The 17,570-nt window shown below is 39.0% G+C and overlaps 1 protein-coding gene across 6 annotated transcripts in view; it reads left to right on the plus strand.

The window, feature by feature from the left end:
• Nucleotides 1–17,570, plus strand: part of cep290 (centrosomal protein 290) — a 33,157-nt gene that overhangs the window by 130 nt on the left and 15,457 nt on the right. Inside the window, exons 1-31 of one of the 6 annotated variants that reach the window (XM_027283650.1) lie at nucleotides 17–85; nucleotides 470–707; nucleotides 990–1,067; nucleotides 1,269–1,338; nucleotides 1,433–1,479; nucleotides 1,974–2,108; nucleotides 2,533–2,586; nucleotides 2,757–2,777; nucleotides 3,472–3,618; nucleotides 3,852–4,034; nucleotides 4,237–4,326; nucleotides 4,939–5,061; nucleotides 5,412–5,535; nucleotides 6,758–6,930; nucleotides 7,277–7,439; nucleotides 7,561–7,661; nucleotides 7,746–7,812; nucleotides 8,934–9,043; nucleotides 9,595–9,670; nucleotides 9,813–9,946; nucleotides 11,919–12,080; nucleotides 12,648–12,797; nucleotides 12,895–13,010; nucleotides 13,100–13,202; nucleotides 14,688–14,918; nucleotides 15,165–15,338; nucleotides 15,457–15,568; nucleotides 15,765–15,970; nucleotides 16,305–16,456; nucleotides 16,711–16,822; nucleotides 17,099–17,554. In XM_027283650.1, the coding sequence (XP_027139451.1) occupies nucleotides 603–707; nucleotides 990–1,067; nucleotides 1,269–1,338; nucleotides 1,433–1,479; nucleotides 1,974–2,108; nucleotides 2,533–2,586; nucleotides 2,757–2,777; nucleotides 3,472–3,618; nucleotides 3,852–4,034; nucleotides 4,237–4,326; nucleotides 4,939–5,061; nucleotides 5,412–5,535; nucleotides 6,758–6,930; nucleotides 7,277–7,439; nucleotides 7,561–7,661; nucleotides 7,746–7,812; nucleotides 8,934–9,043; nucleotides 9,595–9,670; nucleotides 9,813–9,946; nucleotides 11,919–12,080; nucleotides 12,648–12,797; nucleotides 12,895–13,010; nucleotides 13,100–13,202; nucleotides 14,688–14,918; nucleotides 15,165–15,338; nucleotides 15,457–15,568; nucleotides 15,765–15,970; nucleotides 16,305–16,456; nucleotides 16,711–16,822; nucleotides 17,099–17,554 (3,975 nt within the window). In that variant the 5' untranslated portion in view covers nucleotides 17–85; nucleotides 470–602. Of the gene's footprint in view, nucleotides 1–7; nucleotides 708–989; nucleotides 1,068–1,268; nucleotides 1,339–1,432; nucleotides 1,480–1,973; nucleotides 2,109–2,532; nucleotides 2,587–2,756; nucleotides 2,778–3,471; nucleotides 3,619–3,851; nucleotides 4,035–4,236; nucleotides 4,327–4,938; nucleotides 5,062–5,411; nucleotides 5,536–6,757; nucleotides 6,931–7,276; nucleotides 7,440–7,560; nucleotides 7,662–7,745; nucleotides 7,813–8,933; nucleotides 9,044–9,594; nucleotides 9,671–9,812; nucleotides 9,947–11,918; nucleotides 12,081–12,647; nucleotides 12,798–12,894; nucleotides 13,011–13,099; nucleotides 13,203–14,687; nucleotides 14,919–15,164; nucleotides 15,339–15,456; nucleotides 15,569–15,764; nucleotides 15,971–16,304; nucleotides 16,457–16,710; nucleotides 16,823–17,098; nucleotides 17,555–17,570 lie in introns of those variants that run through there. The other 5 variants (XM_027283651.1, XM_027283649.1, XM_027283652.1 and 2 more) reach the window with 5 other exon arrangements.

Here is a 17,570-nt window from a genome sequence, read left to right on the forward strand (position 1 = left end):
GTAGCCGCGCAAGTTAAACGTTAAACGTCAGGGGTTAGCTCACCGACTCGGTGCTTTTTTTTTTAACAAACTAGAGTGTATGCGGGTAAATAGATGTAACATAGTGTGCTCTGTGATAACGTAATGTCCGTTGTATCGCTACAGCTCGGTAAAGTGCCGTGCGAGTGTCCGCTCGCCGCTTGTTGTTAGGTTCATGTTTTCGTGGGCTAGCTTAATGAGCTAACTGGCGCTGTTGTTGTGAGTGGTAACCTAGCAGCCAGAGCGTCACACCGCGGAAAGCTCAGGGTGGCCGCTCACTGTCACCTTTACTTAGCTGTATACGGCACGTATGACTGTCTTACTGTGACAGGCATTTGTTTTGAACGTTCAACTTGTTGCTTCGTCTGCGTCCGTTTGCAGTTTGAGCAGCAACGCGTAGCTACGTCATTATAAATGTAGTCAGCTAAACTAATGTGATGCTTACTTTCAGGAGCACTCAGTCATGTCAAGCTTCTTAACTACAATGACCCAGCAAACCAGCTAACACCGACACTGTGAAGCTCATTGCCGCTTCACCGTGTGTCCAGTTCCTTGGTTAAGTCTTTCCAAACACTTTTGCCAACATGTCTGCTGCCTTTGAGTGGGATAAAGCTATGGGAATTGACCCAATGAACCTCCGAAACTGTGTTAAAGACCAAATAGACGACGTCTTCAACATGTTAATTTCGGTAATTGTGCACACTTCACATATGTTTCAATTACACCTCAAACATCTGCTCAGCTGTTTAACCATTAACGCTTCTCTGGTTTTAAATGATAAGTTGGACAGTGGTGAACATAGTGGTGCTGCTTTGACTGCCCTCTCTTAATGGAGTCACAGGTGACCTGAATAGCTTAGCTTTACATCTGCACCCAGTCCCTGTTGCACTGATGCACACATGCAGTGAGGGCTGTCATCTGAATGCATGCATTTTGAATGTTTTTCATATTAAACCGTGTTTCCCACGCAGACAGAAGAATGGGAGGTGGAGAACAAATCTCCGAAGAACATAAATCAAGTCCTCCGACTGTTTCAGGCCATATTGCAGGTGTTCAGTCTTGTTATTACCATTTTCTGATGTCTCCCATGCATCATTTATCAGCATTGATCACAAATCCCACTAGCACATATGTATTTCAAGAAACAGAAATATTTGGTATATAATTCACATCATTGAAATCAATTAATAATTGAAATAATACAGGTTTGTCATTTTGTATGTAACTGTTTTCTTTCTCTTGCCTGTTAGATTAAGGAACGGGAACTTATTCTTTCCAACAACTTCCTTGAGAAAACTGGTGAAAAACAGGCAAAAGTCGGTTAGTGCACAGATAAACTTTAGAGTTTCGTAGACCCTGAAGTTCTGCTAACAAACGGCACGGTTTTACATTGATTATGTCTTCTGCTCTGTAGAAAAAGAACTCCACGCCAAGATGGCAAGGCTGGAACAAGAGTGCAAGGTAACGCGCTTTAGCATCTCTCTGTCTATACATTACATATTGTCCGTTAATCACTGAGCTATTGAGCGCTGCGATGACTGTCATTATGAATGTGAATAAAACAAACAAAAACGCATTAACATGTCTGACTGGAAGTCAGCCTTTATGCTGCTTTACTTCCAGCAACAGTGCCAAATCTTTAAACCAGTCATAGAGTGTAACCCCAGCTACAATAGGATTGGTTGTGGTGACCACTGAATGACAGCACATAAGAAGATTACAGCTAATTCCTTGCATGCACAGCCATTATTCTTAGTTTCAACTAGATTATAATGCTCATTTTTTAAGGTTTGTATGCTACAGAATTTGCAAGTCTTCTTTGCAAAGAGAAAGCTAATCCTTATTTTAGGACTTGTTGATGTCGGCGTGTACATGTATTATTGTTTTGTTGATGGGAGACTTGGTGGGGGTTGTTTGGGTGTTTGTTTGTCTTGTTTCCGATCCACACGGCTCAGCAGTCCGGCACAGGGCCAGATAGTCGCTTTCTGAGGGATGAGATCCGGTACTTCGAGACCCAGCTGGAGCAGAGGGAGAAGGAATTAACCCATTTAAAGAAGGAAATGGGCAAAGAAAAGAAAACCAACATGGAGGTACGCATATGTTACCCATAATTCACACGCACGGCATCGGACTGTGGATTCAGTATTGAGTCCTAGGATGACCTACAAATAGTAGTTCATGACTGTTTATCATGACTCATTAACATTGTGCTGCTATGTCCTGAGTACATTCTGCTAAAAAAGTGTTCGTTGTCGTTTGCTGTTATTTATGGAAAATATGTTATATAGATGTCTAATTTCATATACCTAAGTAACAAATATTCCTTAAAACAAACATTTTAAGTGCAGAGGTTTATTATGAGTATGACATAATTAAAAGTCTTGACTAATAATCTATATTTGCACTGTTCTTTTTAGTTAATATCTGCTCTCAGTGACTTCCCGTTCATTAGTACACAGGTTAATACACTGCTGCCTGTTTTTCTGCATTTTGTACTCTGTTTTGTTTTCCTAGTTGTTTGAGCAAGTACACAAGGCGGAGGAGGAGGTGAAGAATCTGAAAAAAGAGGTATGTGACAGCTGGATCTACATCACACAAAATCATTTCATTCATTATTTAATCTTCAGTCTGTACACCAGCTATTCTTGATTGAAAACTTGTATAGTCTCTCAAGCTCTGCTGTCATTTGCTCACATGAATGCCTTGTCATGTCATCATCTCTTCTTTTATTGCTTTAGATACAAAAACTTAAGAACGAGGTAAGAAATATAGATAGCATGTAAAATTAGGTTTAATAAGAGTTATTTGTCATAGTTTTGTATAGTCAGCAGGGACAGTGTAAGAGTATAAGATACAGACCAGAGAGTTAGGTAGGAACATGATATAATACATCAGCTTCATACAGTGTAAATTTCTTCTAGACCCATGTGCAGAAATTAAATACTGTGTGTATAAAATACATTGAGCATACATTTCCTGGTGTGCCATTTTAATGTGACATGGCATATTTAGTGGTAGTAGAGTGTATTTGACATGTATATTTAAATATTCATGAATAAATAGTATTTAAATATACATTCAAATATTCATGAATAAAAAGTATTTAAATATACATTCAAATATTGTACATACGTGAGTTATCCCTCTGTTATCAATGTTCCCTGCCTTTTATATGTAGCATGAGATCCTTGTTGATGAGCATGCCACAGATATTCTACCAGTATTTGGGCATTGATGGGTATTAAAATATCCAGTTTACTGTTGTATGAGACAAATAGTTGGAAAACCTCTCATATGAGAAACTGGACTGACAGATTCACAATTATCATAATAAAATAGTAAAATAAGTTGTAGTTCAAATCAAGTGTAGTTTTCCCAGGTACTTAATGACCACTCAATATTATGTCAAGTTTCTTTTCTGAGACCAACTCTGTCCTTCCTGCGCCACAACAGAATGAGCAACTAAAGCAAGATCTGCAATTCTATTACGGAGAGCTGGAGCAGAATAAGCCGGCCGCATCTAGAGATGAGAATGCTGAGACCCAGAGGAAGCTCAACTTGGTCAACCGCCAGCTCTACCAGTGCTTGGAAGACCTTCAGGTACTTGGAAATATATCTGTTTACTATGCCATGTTCTGAATGAGGTAACAGACTGTTATTTGGTAAGCCTGGCAATGGCACTATGCTGTAGTCTTTGAGAAGAACAGAACCATTGGGTTCCTTGGTGAAGACAAAACATGAAGTCTGTGCCCAAATTGCTTTCAATTAATAATTTCACTTTTTGCTGCTTATTCTTTTTTCCCTGTTCTTTCTACTGATTTTGTCTCCATCAGCGAGTCGAGGATGAAAACTTACACCTGAAGACACAGAATGAGCACATGCAGGAAAGTCTGGAGGAGTCAGTGAAAGAGATGGAGAAGATGACGGACGAGTACAACAAGATGAAGATTGTAGTACAGCAGACTGACTCCATTATGGACCAGCTCAGGAAAGAGAGGGATCACGCAAAACTACAAGTAAAGACAATCCCCACTGAACTACCTTTCTATTCTGCATTCTTTCCCTGCCATAAATATGTCGGTGATTTTTAAAAGATATCACATGGCACCATTTATCATTTCACTATGGGGCCATGACATACATAACCTGGGTTATCACCAAAAAAAAAGTAATGTTGAACTTCTAAATCATAGTCCTGTCTGTGTGTTTAACGTGCAGGTCAGAGAGTTAACAGATAAGATTCATAGCATGACTGAAGAGGATGATCCAATCATGGCAGCAGTCAATGCCAAAGTGGAAGAGTGGAAGGTGGGTATTAATCAAATCTGTATAACTCAACAAAGCATGTCGTCTTTCTTTTTTTAAAACCAGATGTAAGTTAAAGATTTTACTGCAGGAACTCAAGCTTGCCTTTTGACCGCAGACTTTTAATTAATCTAAATTTAGTTTCTGGGCCACTGAAGCTGCTTTTCCAGTGAATTGTCCAGTTCAGCTCACCACACATTAAAATGACGTATTTTCATGTTTCCATTGTCTAAAGTTGTGGATGGCACAAATAGAACCACTCCGTCCTGTCCCATTTTTTTTGTTCCCCTGTTGATTTAGCATCTTCTCAAGACAAAGAAAAAAAAGTCTCAGGGAGACCCCCTGAGACTTTTTTTTCTTGGTCTTGAAAAAGTCAGAGAGGTTAGCCCTGGAGCTCTGGTGACTTTCTGTAGTGGAAACGCCAGTTGTATGAAGTTGACATTTCTTTTAATTAAGAGTTATTAAGAGATAGGAGCAAAAACAAGAATGTGATTTAATTTCTGGTGCTCATTATGCTTCTTTACTGTTATGATTGAGTTTGACTCTGTTGAATTATTCTTTATGATCATCTTGATCCTTCCATTGTGCTGACATGATCTTTTTCCTCACACATAGAGAGTGCTCTCTGGGAAGGACGATGAAATTTTGGTGTACCAGCAGATGATTCGTGACCTGAGGGAAAAGCTGCGTTCAGCCCAGTTGGACTTGGACAAGAGCAACATTATTGCTTTGCAGCAGGTCTGTCTCAGAACGTGGGAGGGATTATTCCTCCTCTTCTATGAATATACTATATCTTTGACCTCTCCTGTCATGATGGTGCACAGAATGCAGGCTCCTTCATCTATCATTTTTCCTACTTTCTGCTTTCTCCTTTCGCTTTGTCACGTCTTTCCATCAACCTGTCCCTTCCATCGCTTTATTGCTGCTCTGGTCCAGGTCATATATGAGCTTTGCAGTGTAAGTTTCATCTGTCCTGAGATTCCTTTAGTTTTCAGTTCCTAAATTGTCTTAATGATGAAAGTGCTGATCATTGTGCCACAGCTGTGCTCAGTGTTAAACACATTCTTCTCTTGGCGAATGTCTTAAAGGCCGTCCAGGAAAGAGATAATCAAATCAAGATGCTGAGTGAGCAGGTGGAGCAGTATACAGGGGAAATGGAGAAGCACACCATGCTCATTGAAGACCTAAAGACGACCACGAAGAAAGACAGAGGTGGGTGAATCCCTAACACCTTGATACCAGAGATAGTTAATGTATGGTCACACACTGTGATTGTTCAAGTTCTAACTACTCCAAAACATTTTCATCAGCCTTTCTTCTCTCACTCATGGTCTGCAAACATTTATTAGTAATAATGGAGAGGCAAAGAAATTAGGTCGGTCACCAGATGAATGCTGCTGAACTGAGATGAACATCAATTAAAAACATTTAAAATTGATTTCAAACTTAAAATGCAGTTAAAATAACATGCTCCAAAAAGACCAACAGCTGAAAGCCGCAGAAAACAACTGCCAAACATTTTCTCATTTCAGCTTCTCAAATGTAAATATTTCTTGTTTTTGTCTTTTATGTGTTTTATATCACATGTTGGTCAGACCAAAGATGCCATCTTTGGGATATTAATGTTTATCTTTATTAATGATTAGGCAGTTAATAGCACAAACATTTCACTAGTAAAATAATTCCTGGTTTGAAAGCAACAGAAATGACAATTTCCCTTGGATAGGTTATGTGGCTCGCCAGCAAACTGTATTTTAAATCTTTGCATAGGAACAAAAAGAGAAAAAAAATTATGGGGTGAAGACCGTGATATTGTACGCTTAAAAAATCAGTTTTTATATTAAGCATGGATCACATGACAGCAGTGAGAAAGAGATAACTCATAGTGACAAAAGCCACCGAGAATTATCATCCAACACTGTAGTTCCCTTGACCTCTGTAGCGTCTTTTAGTCATTGTTTTGGTTTTACGGCCCACAACTTAACTGTTTGGTTAAGTTTCATTGCTTAATTGTTTTCAGCCATAAAGCTTTTAGAAAGTAAAGAGCCAGATGTTTCCCTGAGGCATTGGTGGAGACCAAAATGGAGCTACCAGGGCAGTTAACATGTATTTATTGTTGGATGGCCAGAAACAGGACTCCTAATGAATGCTAAGGTTGCCTGCTGGTTGTGTATATAGGCAACTGTTTGTATACTGCTCTGCTGCCCCCAAGTGAGAAAAAAAATCAGTAAATGCAGCTTTCAGCAATAGTTTTTTTTTTTTTTTTAAATCTGCATGTTTAACATTAGATAAAAGTAGCAGTATCACCCCAGAATGCCAATTTAGTTATTACTCATCCCCAGTCTTAGCCTTCTGCTAAATTAAGTAGAAACTTAATTTATCAGTAATTGCAGCCCTCTGTAGTTAAAGAAATCATTTCTTTTTCTTTTCTAAGGCCTACCATCAATTGTACAGCAGAGAAAGATGGAAGAACTGAAGTCCAAGCTGGAAGCTGCAGAGAACAGAGCAAAGGAAGCAGAAGAGGTGGTAAAGCTTGCTGAAGCTCATGCTGAGGAAAAAGACAAGGCACTCATTGAGGCTTCAAACCGCTTGAGCCAGTACGAGTCTGTAAGTCTGCAAATATACTCTCTTTCCCCTTTGTTCTCTTAAATTTTTGGCGCACATCAAATACATTTTTAATCCATGTCAAATTATTGAGACTTAAATTGCCAAAAGCAAAGCCGTTTCCTGTCCATCCTCACTTTTAAAAGAGACATTGAAATGACTATGTGACTTTGGTGTGATCAACATGCTTTTTGCATCCACAAGCTAACTGTTTGTCTTTGACTATGTCTAATCACATCCTGATTATCCCTAAAAAAGCGTACAAGTTGAGAAACAAAGAAATAAAGAAAGTGAGACAAGACGTGCTTTATGATGGACGAGTAACCGATGCTCTGTTTCTGCATTACAGGGCACTTATGGCCTGAAAGAAGCCATCCTGGAGATCAAAGAGTGTAAAAATCAAATTAGAGTGAGAGACTGTGAGGCAGAGGCCATGACCAAAGAGATCAACCAGCTTGAGATGAGAATCAATGACCTCATGGACGAAAATGAGGATTTCCGAGAAAAACTAGGTCAGATTTTTTACAAAACTTTCCTGTTCCCATCGCTCAGCATATTTAGACAACATGGACTGACCTGGAGTTGTGAAATGAATTTCTACTTTTGTTTGTTTCTGTCTTTCTGACTTTCAAGGTCTGGAACCAAAGCAGGAAGTGGATCTGACAGAGTTCAGGCGAACCAAAGATCTGAGACAACGGCAGTACAAAGCAGAAAACCAAGTCCTCACCAAAGAGGTAAAATGGGATTACAATGGTTCTCACCACACTGTTTACAACTACTATGAGCTCCTCACACCTCACTGCTGGATTTCTTTTTAGATCGAACGTCTTGAAGAAGAGCGACTGGAGCTTAAGAAACAAATCAGACGCATGGTGAAGGAAAGAGGTGACCGTGGAATTAAAAAACACCAACCAGATTTCTAAACATTGTTTTGCCCCAGAGAGATAAAAGATTACTTCATGGTGTTTCGTCTATTTGTTTGATATTGTATCTCTGGTGACAAAACTTTTGTTTGCCTGATGTGGGCACAATAGTTAAAGAAAGAAATGGAAAAAAACTCTTAAAGTCTTTTAATGTGTAGGATTTAGTGGCGTCTACTAGTGTAGATGCTGAGCACAACTTCATCTCACTTCATCCCCTCCTTGTAGGCATAAGGCAGAAACTAAGGTAGACACGAAATGTGCAGAAAATGTGAATATCTAGAGCCAGTGTTTATTTTGTCCATTCTGGGCTACTGTAGAAACATGGCCGTTCAGTGGCGGGCTGAAGGAAGAGGTCCCATCTGCAGCATCTGTAGATTGAGGGAGGCCCATTCTTAGATAACAAAATTATAACAAATCTTATTTTCTGATTATTATACTGTACACTAATGGAAACATAGTTAAGAATATTATATTTGTTAAATAGAGCCTCCTGAATCTCACACACTGGGCCTTTAACTTAAACTCATCTGCACTGTTACAGCAACATACAGCCATTTAGTTTACTGTTTTTCCCAAAAGCATTTTCTTTCAGTTACTTCTGATAGTATCTCATGTTGACATCTATGGTTTCATTTGCACATTATTTCCACATCTTTTATACCAGATAGCAAACCTTGAAACTCCTCCACATCCTCCATCCAAATACAATAGTGTCCAAACAGGGTTGCTGTGCAATGATGATTCAAAACATTCAGCAGCAACATGTCTTTCCAGAAACAGTGTCTATGAAAGGTGTTGAAAGTCAGCAATGTGATCCTGAGCACGAAATGGCATTCCATTCACTCCTTTATACTGTGGAGAAGACAGAAATTTAGGCCAAAGAAAGCAGAGAAGAAAAGACATATCTCAAGTATCATGTGCAAATAAAACTATAGAAATATATCGATCATTAGCAGGTATTAGCTTCTTTTTTTTGTTATTGACTTATAGTCTTTTTTAGCTTTTCGATATATCACCAGAAAATGATTTGATATTCACAGCGAGCTTTCCTAAGTCTTAATAATAATTAGCTGTGTTTTATAGGGATTCCACAGTCAAGCTTGCTTTTGGATGAGGATGCTGGGCTCAGCAGGACCAGACAGCTGACATTTGAACAAAGCAGCACTTCCACCAATGAAGAGATTCAACGCAAAGTAAGCTTCAGTTGAGGCCCTATGTTTCACAGAAGAGTAATATCATGTTTGAAGTTTTAGAGCATATTGCATTTGCTATCCACAGCATGATGGTTTGTAGTTTTATGACCAACAATATGATTTGTTTGTGCTTCATTTTATCTGATTATTTTTCCAGAGATGTCTGGTTTAGATGGAGAGTGTCTTGACAGATTTGATTACATGATTCATGCACCAAACACAACAAAGCAAATGTCAGAAAAATGCACAATGATTGAAGAAAGATGTGGGGGGGAAAAGAAGAGAAGGGATAGAAGGGATAGATGAATATTTCATGAATTCATCACCTTTTAATTTAACAAGTGCTAAAGAGTCATCTGCTGCTGTGTAGTGATGTACTTAGTGAATTAGTAATTCATGCTGAATTGGAATGGATTATGTAACCTGTGTTACATAAAGAAACAGACCAAATGAATTTGAGTTTTGGTAGCTGTGCAGTTGATGCAGTACATGTAGCACATTACATGAAAGTTTATAAGAATGTCATTGTTTTCTGTGACTTTTCTCTGCAGAATGAATACCTGGAAAAAGAACTGAACAAAAAAAAGAGAGAGCTTGAACTTCACAAGACCCAGTTTCAAGTCAAATGTAAGTCCAGTTGTTTGTACACTTGAGTTCCACAGGCTGTAGACTTCATAAGATACTTAAAATTTTAAAACAGAATTTTTGAAGTGAGTGAAATACATCAGAGGCCACATCTTGACTGATCTCTCCTGTGTGTTAACTAAAGTGGAGGAGCTGTCAAAAGTGAAAAGAGACCTGGAGGCTGCACTGAAAGACGTCCTTCAAGCCATGAGGATGAATCAAGAGAGCACGCCTTCTAACACTGTCATCAATATACCCAGACTGGAAAGACTGGCTCATGTAAGTGTCTCCCACGCATCATGTCTGGTGTGAAACGCTGATTTAGGGAGCCTTGTGGAGAGGGGTCCAGCAGCTTAAGCAAAGAGTATGCGGAGTAGATTTGTGTACAAACTACAGAACAGAAAAGATCCTCATTTTCCTACACTTCAAAAAAATGTTACAAGATGGATGTTGATCCTGCAATTTAAAGTATTTGATGCTATGCTATCTTTTTTGACTGCTGGCTTTGATTATAAAAAATTGCTACATTTATCACATTTATTACTAAATGCAGGTCTAATTTTGAACAAAATAAACGTCATACAGCTTAATTTTTTTATCCATTTCTTGAAATTTATTATGTCTCCGAAAACATCACTGCCGTAAATTATCTGATGACAGCGTAGACTTCAGCATTTCAACATATTTATTGTTGTTTTTTCATTCAATAACACTAAGAGTATAGCACTCTTTAGTTGAATAAATGTGTTTTCACTTGAATGACTCCTCATCAAAGATCTCACCATGACTTTTGGAAAGGCTCTCAGAAACTATTCCTGGTGTTTTTAACTGTCTGTCTTCTGTTCTCTTGGCACTGATCAAATCAACCTCCCTTGTAATATTTTTTTGGCTATGAGTTCAAAGCAGACTCATTTTGTCTCATCCTGTAAGATCTGATCTGTTATATAATAAATAATGTCTCCTACAAATATAAATTCAGTTAAATGCATTTTAGTATAATGGATTTGACTGGATTTGAGCATAGTGGTACGAGTAGTAGATGAAGCATATTAGCAGTTAGTGAGGTCAAAATGTGTCTAGATTAACATTTGAGTTAAAACTTTATAACGTAAATCCAATGTTTCATTGATTCTTTATGATTAATATAATGATATATAGTTTATATCTAATAGAGGTGTATTTAACCAATCAAATAAACATCTTACACGCAGGTTCACATAAAGCATATTAAGACTAATACATCCAATATAACCCAATACATCCATTTAGACACAATAATGAAGGATTATCTCTGTACTATTGCAGATTCAGTGAAATACATCGTGCTTATTCAACCTGTGATCACGTGATTGTTTGTGTTTCCTAGAGAAGTGGTTAACCTGGGGTCTGGGACCCCCAAAAGAGTCGCAAGATGAATTTCCAGCGAAATGTTGAGCAGAATAAAATAAAATAATATATTTTATGTTTATATTTGGAGTGTGGACTGCTCATGCTGACCCCTGTCCACTGCCAAAAAGCGCAAACGTTAGGCATGTGAGCATCAGAACTGATGGAGGAAGGTGGCCTGGTGTGATTAATCACGTTTTTCTTTTTTTTTTAAATCAAGTGGATGGTCGAGGGTGTCATTGTTCTGTCTGTGGGCAAAGAAGTCCTAATTTTGTAGCTTTTATATTTTATATTCCCGAGGTTCGCAATACCAACCTAAATATTCTGGGGTGTTGGAGCTCTAAAAGGTTGAGCACCACTGTCCTAGAGAGTTTTGTGTTTCTCAAATTGCACAGCGTAGAATGCGTTCAGATTTGCTGCGTGGAAAACAATGGAATGCTCGCCTCCTATGTGCTTAACTGGGCTCTGTCAGGTGAGAGCTTGTCACGTAGCAACTTGAGGAACAACAAATGCAGTGAGCCTTAAAAAAAGGTGAGAGCGGTCAAAGTGATCGTGTCATACTGACATCCGGCATAGCAAGTAAAATTCATAGCAGCTGATAGAGATGTTTGTCTGACTTGTGCTGGGCTCAGCATCAGACATTTCACACTGGAAGGACAAGGTGCAAACCACATGGAAATCACAAATATGTTTATTAATTTTGTCTTTACTGTTAGATGCATGATCTTGAAAAGTACATTTTTAAGTGTTGGTAATCAAAATGTCTTCTCTCTTTCACAGACTGGGTCATTTATTAAACATCCAGTGTTTTCTGGGGGGGTTGTGTTAATGGAATTCTAACTGTGCTTATCCCTCCATATCACAGACTTTAGATTTCAACATGAGTGAGCAGTCTGAGTCATCACTGCCCCTCAAGTCTCAAATACATCAGTTGGTGGGGAGAAATGAAGAACTAAGGCAGGAGTTGAAATTGGCCCGGGAGGAAGCAACCAGCAGCTTCAGTCAGCTTGCCAGAGCCAAAGAAAAGGTATGTGCAGATTGTCTTACACCAAGATGAAGAAATCATGCTGCTGACACATAATGACAGACAACATGAATGCTGTTTGTTTTGGGGTTTTTTTTAATCACGATATGTTCACTTTTATATTGAATCATTTTTTGGCTGAATTCCTTCCTTTGGCAAGAAAACAAAGCATAACTTAACTTTGTTTTTCTGGCTACATATTTAAATATGATTAGTTTTTTTAGGCCAGCTCCAAATGCTTACAGCTGTGTGTTGCAACTCTCTTTTCCAAATCAGCACTTACATTTTTCACATAAAAGTTGTTAACCAGACAAACTTACATAATGCAGACTTATAGAGGTAACTCAGCGTGTTGGGTACATGTCTTTGAACAGTCAGTCTCCTCTGTTTTCAACATATTGAACCAACTTTATGTACCAATTCTGGTAAATAATGTTTAATATTCACCCTCTTCGGACTTCTGCAGCTTTCGTTGCTAAAACTAAGTGGAAACAATTAGAGAGTGTTGAAAAGACCTGCACATTGGCACCTCAGAGATTGGACTGCTAGGCACTGCTTTTTGTCTGTCAGGTGAACCAAATGGAAAGTGAATTGGAACTGCTCAGGAAGTCGGGCAGCAGTGGAGCTATCGTCCGTCCGCTGACCCTGCCCGAGGGCCTGGGGCCCAGCAGCACTGAGGTTATCAGTTCACTCAATGAATATGCTGTTCGACTTCTACAGGTCAGTGTCACTGTTTTCTTGACCCGGCTGGTAAAACGGTGAATCAACAAAATGTCTTAGCTGTCAGTTTAACATTTATTTGACTTTCATTAATTAGGAGCTGAAAAACAAAGAGGAAAAAAGCAAGAAACTCGTAGGAATGGTGGAGGAGTACAAAGAGAAGTTTTCTGTTATTAGCCACCAACAGGGACTCCTCTATAAAGAATACCTAAGGTTGGATAACGAGAAAGTTCCTTGCTGCTTATGGCTGGTTTGTAACCTCAAGGTCAAAATTTAAAACCATTTTTATCATTCTTGCTCAGTGAGAAAGAAGAGTGGCAAAAGAAGAAAGAGTCATTTAAAGAGATGAAGGACAAACTGGAGGAGCAAAACCAGACGGACGCTGTTAAAATCCAAGAGTTCAAAGTAAGTCAAATAAATGCGACAAATGAATGTTTAAAAAGATATTTAAATGATGCAATGTGGATGCCATTTATGTAGCACTTTACCCCAAGCACATTACAATGTAATAACATCAGTCAATCTATAGTTTATAACTAGTCAAAAATGTCCATAAGACACATGAAGTTACAATTCATTATGAGTAATGCTTCATGACTGTTCATGTAGTGCATCAGAAAAAAATAGCATAAAGCATAATGAATGCATTATCATTCACTATGAATTATCAGTGCACTTTTGAGTCAACAGATGTGGTTTTTATAGAAAGTATTACCAATACAGGGTTAATAGTTCTAATAAATTGGTGTTTATTATTCAAATACAAGGCTGACATCTCCTGTCAAGATTTCTATTATTTTGAAATGTTTTTGTTTGATTGCCATTGACGTTTTTGGAGAAGGAAACAAAATGCAATCAAGTCTTAATGTGCATCTAAGTGTGATGAGATAAATGTATGCTCCTGCTTATTTATTTTTACTAGCGTCCAGTAACTGTTCATAGAAGAAAGGAGAATGACAAGGCAGAATTAAAAACAAGAAAAACCTAGGTGACTTTGACTTGATGAATAAAACTTTGGTCAAAATATATTAATTTCAAGAAAAACATTTAAGCACATTGTTAAAAAGGGACTATGTTCAAGATGTTCCAGTATGTTTCTTTTGTGTTGCGATACCAGCTGCTAAATCCAAACAAAAAACAATCTGTATTGAAATATCATCAGGGTATAAATTATAAATTATTCTTAATGATTCTTGATTATTCCTGACCGGGATCTTCCTGAGCACCTTCCCTTGGAGGTTTTCTGGTCACATATGTTGCAGCGGTCTACACTAGAGCACCAGTTTTTTGCACTTCCTGTGTTTACTTCATAGCCACAGAAGTTGCCCCTTGTTTAAACTGCCAACATCCCTGCAGCACACAGTTTATTTTTGTTCTTGTGATTCAACCAGGAGACTTTCATGCAGTTCCAGACTAGAGAAGAGCTTTAATTGTTCAACTGTCACTTAAATATACATACAGAACATTTCTGCATTAACATGTCTAAAAATATCTAAACATATGTTTTGTATTTTGTTGAGTTGTATACCCTAATTATGTTTCCAACAATGTTCAAAAGAACACAGAAGGACAACAGACCACTCAGTCTGTCATGCAGTTTGTCAAATTAATGTCCTGAGGCAGACTTCCTCACAGAGAGAAGAATTACTGTAATTATCCCCAAGGGGGAAATTAAATCTTTTCACTCCTTTATATAGCTTACACACACAAAGGCCCAAAAGTACTTAACTTTTGGTGTTTGCACATGTTGGGATAACATCCAGCATCAGTTGGAATGGATTGCCCTCTTTGCTTCACTGTGCTTTTCAGTGAAGCAAAGAGTTTTTCTGAAAGAAATATCACAGAAGATTTAGCTTTATTAAAAAATAAACTATCCAATTTGCCCAAAAGGAGCTGCTTGACAACCTTGAGAAGGACCCAGACGAGATCAGGAGACAGCTGAGTGAAGCTTGGCGCAAGATGACGCTACTGAAGGTTAATGAGAAGAAACTCACACGGCGCTACGTCACTCTGCTGGAGCAAGAACAACACCTCCGCAAGGAGAACAGCAAGCTGAGGGACGAGAGCATCGAAATGGAGGCCTCTGTCACCCAGAGGATAGGCTACCTCCAGAGATACAAGGTATAAAAATGTTATTCCACCAACAGGCTCTGGAAAACAAAACAATTCTTATGCCATTAACACACAAACTAGTCTCGTGAGAGTCCCTGTAGTTATTGTAGCACCATGGACCAAAGTGTGAAAGAAAACACCCTAACTGCCAAATCCTTCATTTCCTTTAAAAAATGAAACACATACAACTAAAAGTTACATTTGGAGTCGGTCATTATTTCCTCCTAAAAGCTCTGTGTTTTGTTTTGTCTTTAGGAAATGGCTGGATACAAGATAGCAGCACTGCAGAAGGCCTTGGATGATAGTGTCCCCTCATCAGACCTGGAGAAGGCTAACAGACAGTACACAGAGCTAACAGTCAAGTATAGAGATATGCTACAGAGGGACGGCTGTCTCATACAGAGAACCACCAACCTGGAACACTTAGAGGTCTTTCAACACATTAACTCCCTGTGTATTTTCATTACACCTCTGATACACGCAACACACTTAAATATTTTTTGGCTGTAGACTGACCATGTCATATTTTTTTCCTCCTGTCTTTCAGAGTGAGAATGAGTCACTTCGGCATCAAATCTCTGCCATGACTAAAGAACTGGAGATCACAAAAGAGAAACTGAATACTTTAGAACAAGCATGGGGCAACATCAGTGCAACTGGTATTCAGTTCAGTTATTAAAAAATGTGTTTGATTTGAATATAAAATAATAATCAGTAGACTAACTGGGCCATTAAAGGAAAAGTTCAGTGTTTTATGAGCTAAAGTACTTGCCATCAGTCTTATCAACATAACATTTGCAGGTATGTGGTGAAATTGTGGTGAAAAGATTGTGTTTTGTTATTTGTTTATTTCAGGAGGTGAAAGTGGCATGGATAAGGCAGACAAGGCATTGGTCAACAATGAGATGGTATCAGCTGCTAGGCGGATCACCACGCTCGAGATGAAGGAGCTGAACGAGAGGCAGAGAGCTGAGCACGCCCACAAAATGTACGAACAAATCAGGAACTCCCTCAAGCAGGTGGAAGAACGGAACTTTGACCTGGAGTCCAAGTTTGCAGAGGTAAGAGGTCAAAGAAAACAGAAACATTTTCTGCTAACTACTCACCCACTCTTGTTGCGACTATGCGACTGATTTTAAAACATTGTGCCAAGTATGAAAATAAAGTGAAGTAAATAGATTTGGATTGTACAGATGAAGAATACTTTTGGATTGCATACAGTGCCTGTTTTCTATTTATTCCTGTATCTCAACATTTTGGTTCATGACCCCTAAAAACAGAAATACAGCTACGTGAGTGTTTGAACGCTCCTTTTTATTTGCCAGATGCTGAGCACGATTTTTTTCTCTAAAAGTCTCTCTTTTATCAAACATTGTTAACACTCTTTGTCTTCAGTTGACCAAGATGAATGTGGAGGCCCAGCGGGTGGAGCGGGAGCTCAGGGATGAGCTGGCAGACAGTATCAGCAAAGCTATGAGTGATGCTGACAGAGCCAGGATCGTGGAACTGGAGAAGGCGGAGGCTGAGCTTCGCATCGAGGTTTCTAGGTATGTTTGATTATGTGAAGATTGATGATTTATGCACTCACACATTTTTTGGAGGTCACAGCAGTGTAAGAACTAATCTGCTATCAGATCTATTAAATGATGAATGTCTGTGCATCTAAATGAGCTCTGACACTAACCCTTGCTCAGTTGCTTACTATGTTTGTAATAAAAACATTCAGTCTCATTCTATTAGTAAAATGTAAAGGTAAAAAATGCTTGATAGGTTTTATTTATTTGTTTGTTGTCTTGTACAGGCTTCAAGAGGTGTCTGACGTGGCCATGATGCAGGCATCTGCACTACAGGCAAGGCAACAGTCCAAAGAGAAGGAAGTAGAGTCTTTAAGGAGACAAATAATGGACTATCAGGTAACAGTATTTTTTAGTATTTTTATAAATATTATTGAACCTCAGATGGGTAGATAATCATTATTTTTTTCCCTCTGCAGTACATTAAAAGAATTTACTGTTACGTTTCATGTCAGAAGCTTCTAAAAGGCTGACAGCTGGCACTTATTCCTTTCTATAATCACCATCCTCTTGATGTTATAGTGCGAAAAAGTATATTAAGATTTATAAATGTATGCACAAACAGTCGAGTGTGTCTCAAGTGTGTGTGTTCACAGTGTCATCGCTTTCCCTCAGTCACAGTCAGATGAGAAGGCCCTTATTGCAAAGCTCCACCAGCACATTGTAGCTCTGCAGCGCAGCGAGTCAGCTGCGTTGGCGAAGCTGGAGGCCACCACCTCTCACATCCAACAGCTAGAAGCCGACAAGCTACGTGCTGAACAGCGGCTGGACGCCAGTGAGTGCACTCTGTTCCTCGCCCGCCAGGAAGGCAGAAATCGCGCCAAACACCTACGGCAGACCATTCAGTCACTACGTAGGCAGTTTGCCGGAGCTCTGCCTCTTCCCCAGCAGGAAAAATTCTCTGTGGCAATAGCAAGCCTTCAGGAGGACAGAGCAAAGGCCCAGGAGGAGAAGAGGAAGGCTGAGGAGGAGAGGAGGAGGGCAGAGGCTAGGACAGAGGAGCTGGAACTGAGACTTCGTGGCCTGGAGGAGCTCATCTCAACACTGAAGGATGTGAAAGGAGCGCAGAAGGTCACTGATTGATTGA

Source organism: Larimichthys crocea, chromosome X (genome assembly GCF_000972845.2).
Source record: "Larimichthys crocea isolate SSNF chromosome X, L_crocea_2.0, whole genome shotgun sequence".
Lineage (NCBI taxonomy): Eukaryota > Metazoa > Chordata > Actinopteri > Sciaenidae > Larimichthys > Larimichthys crocea.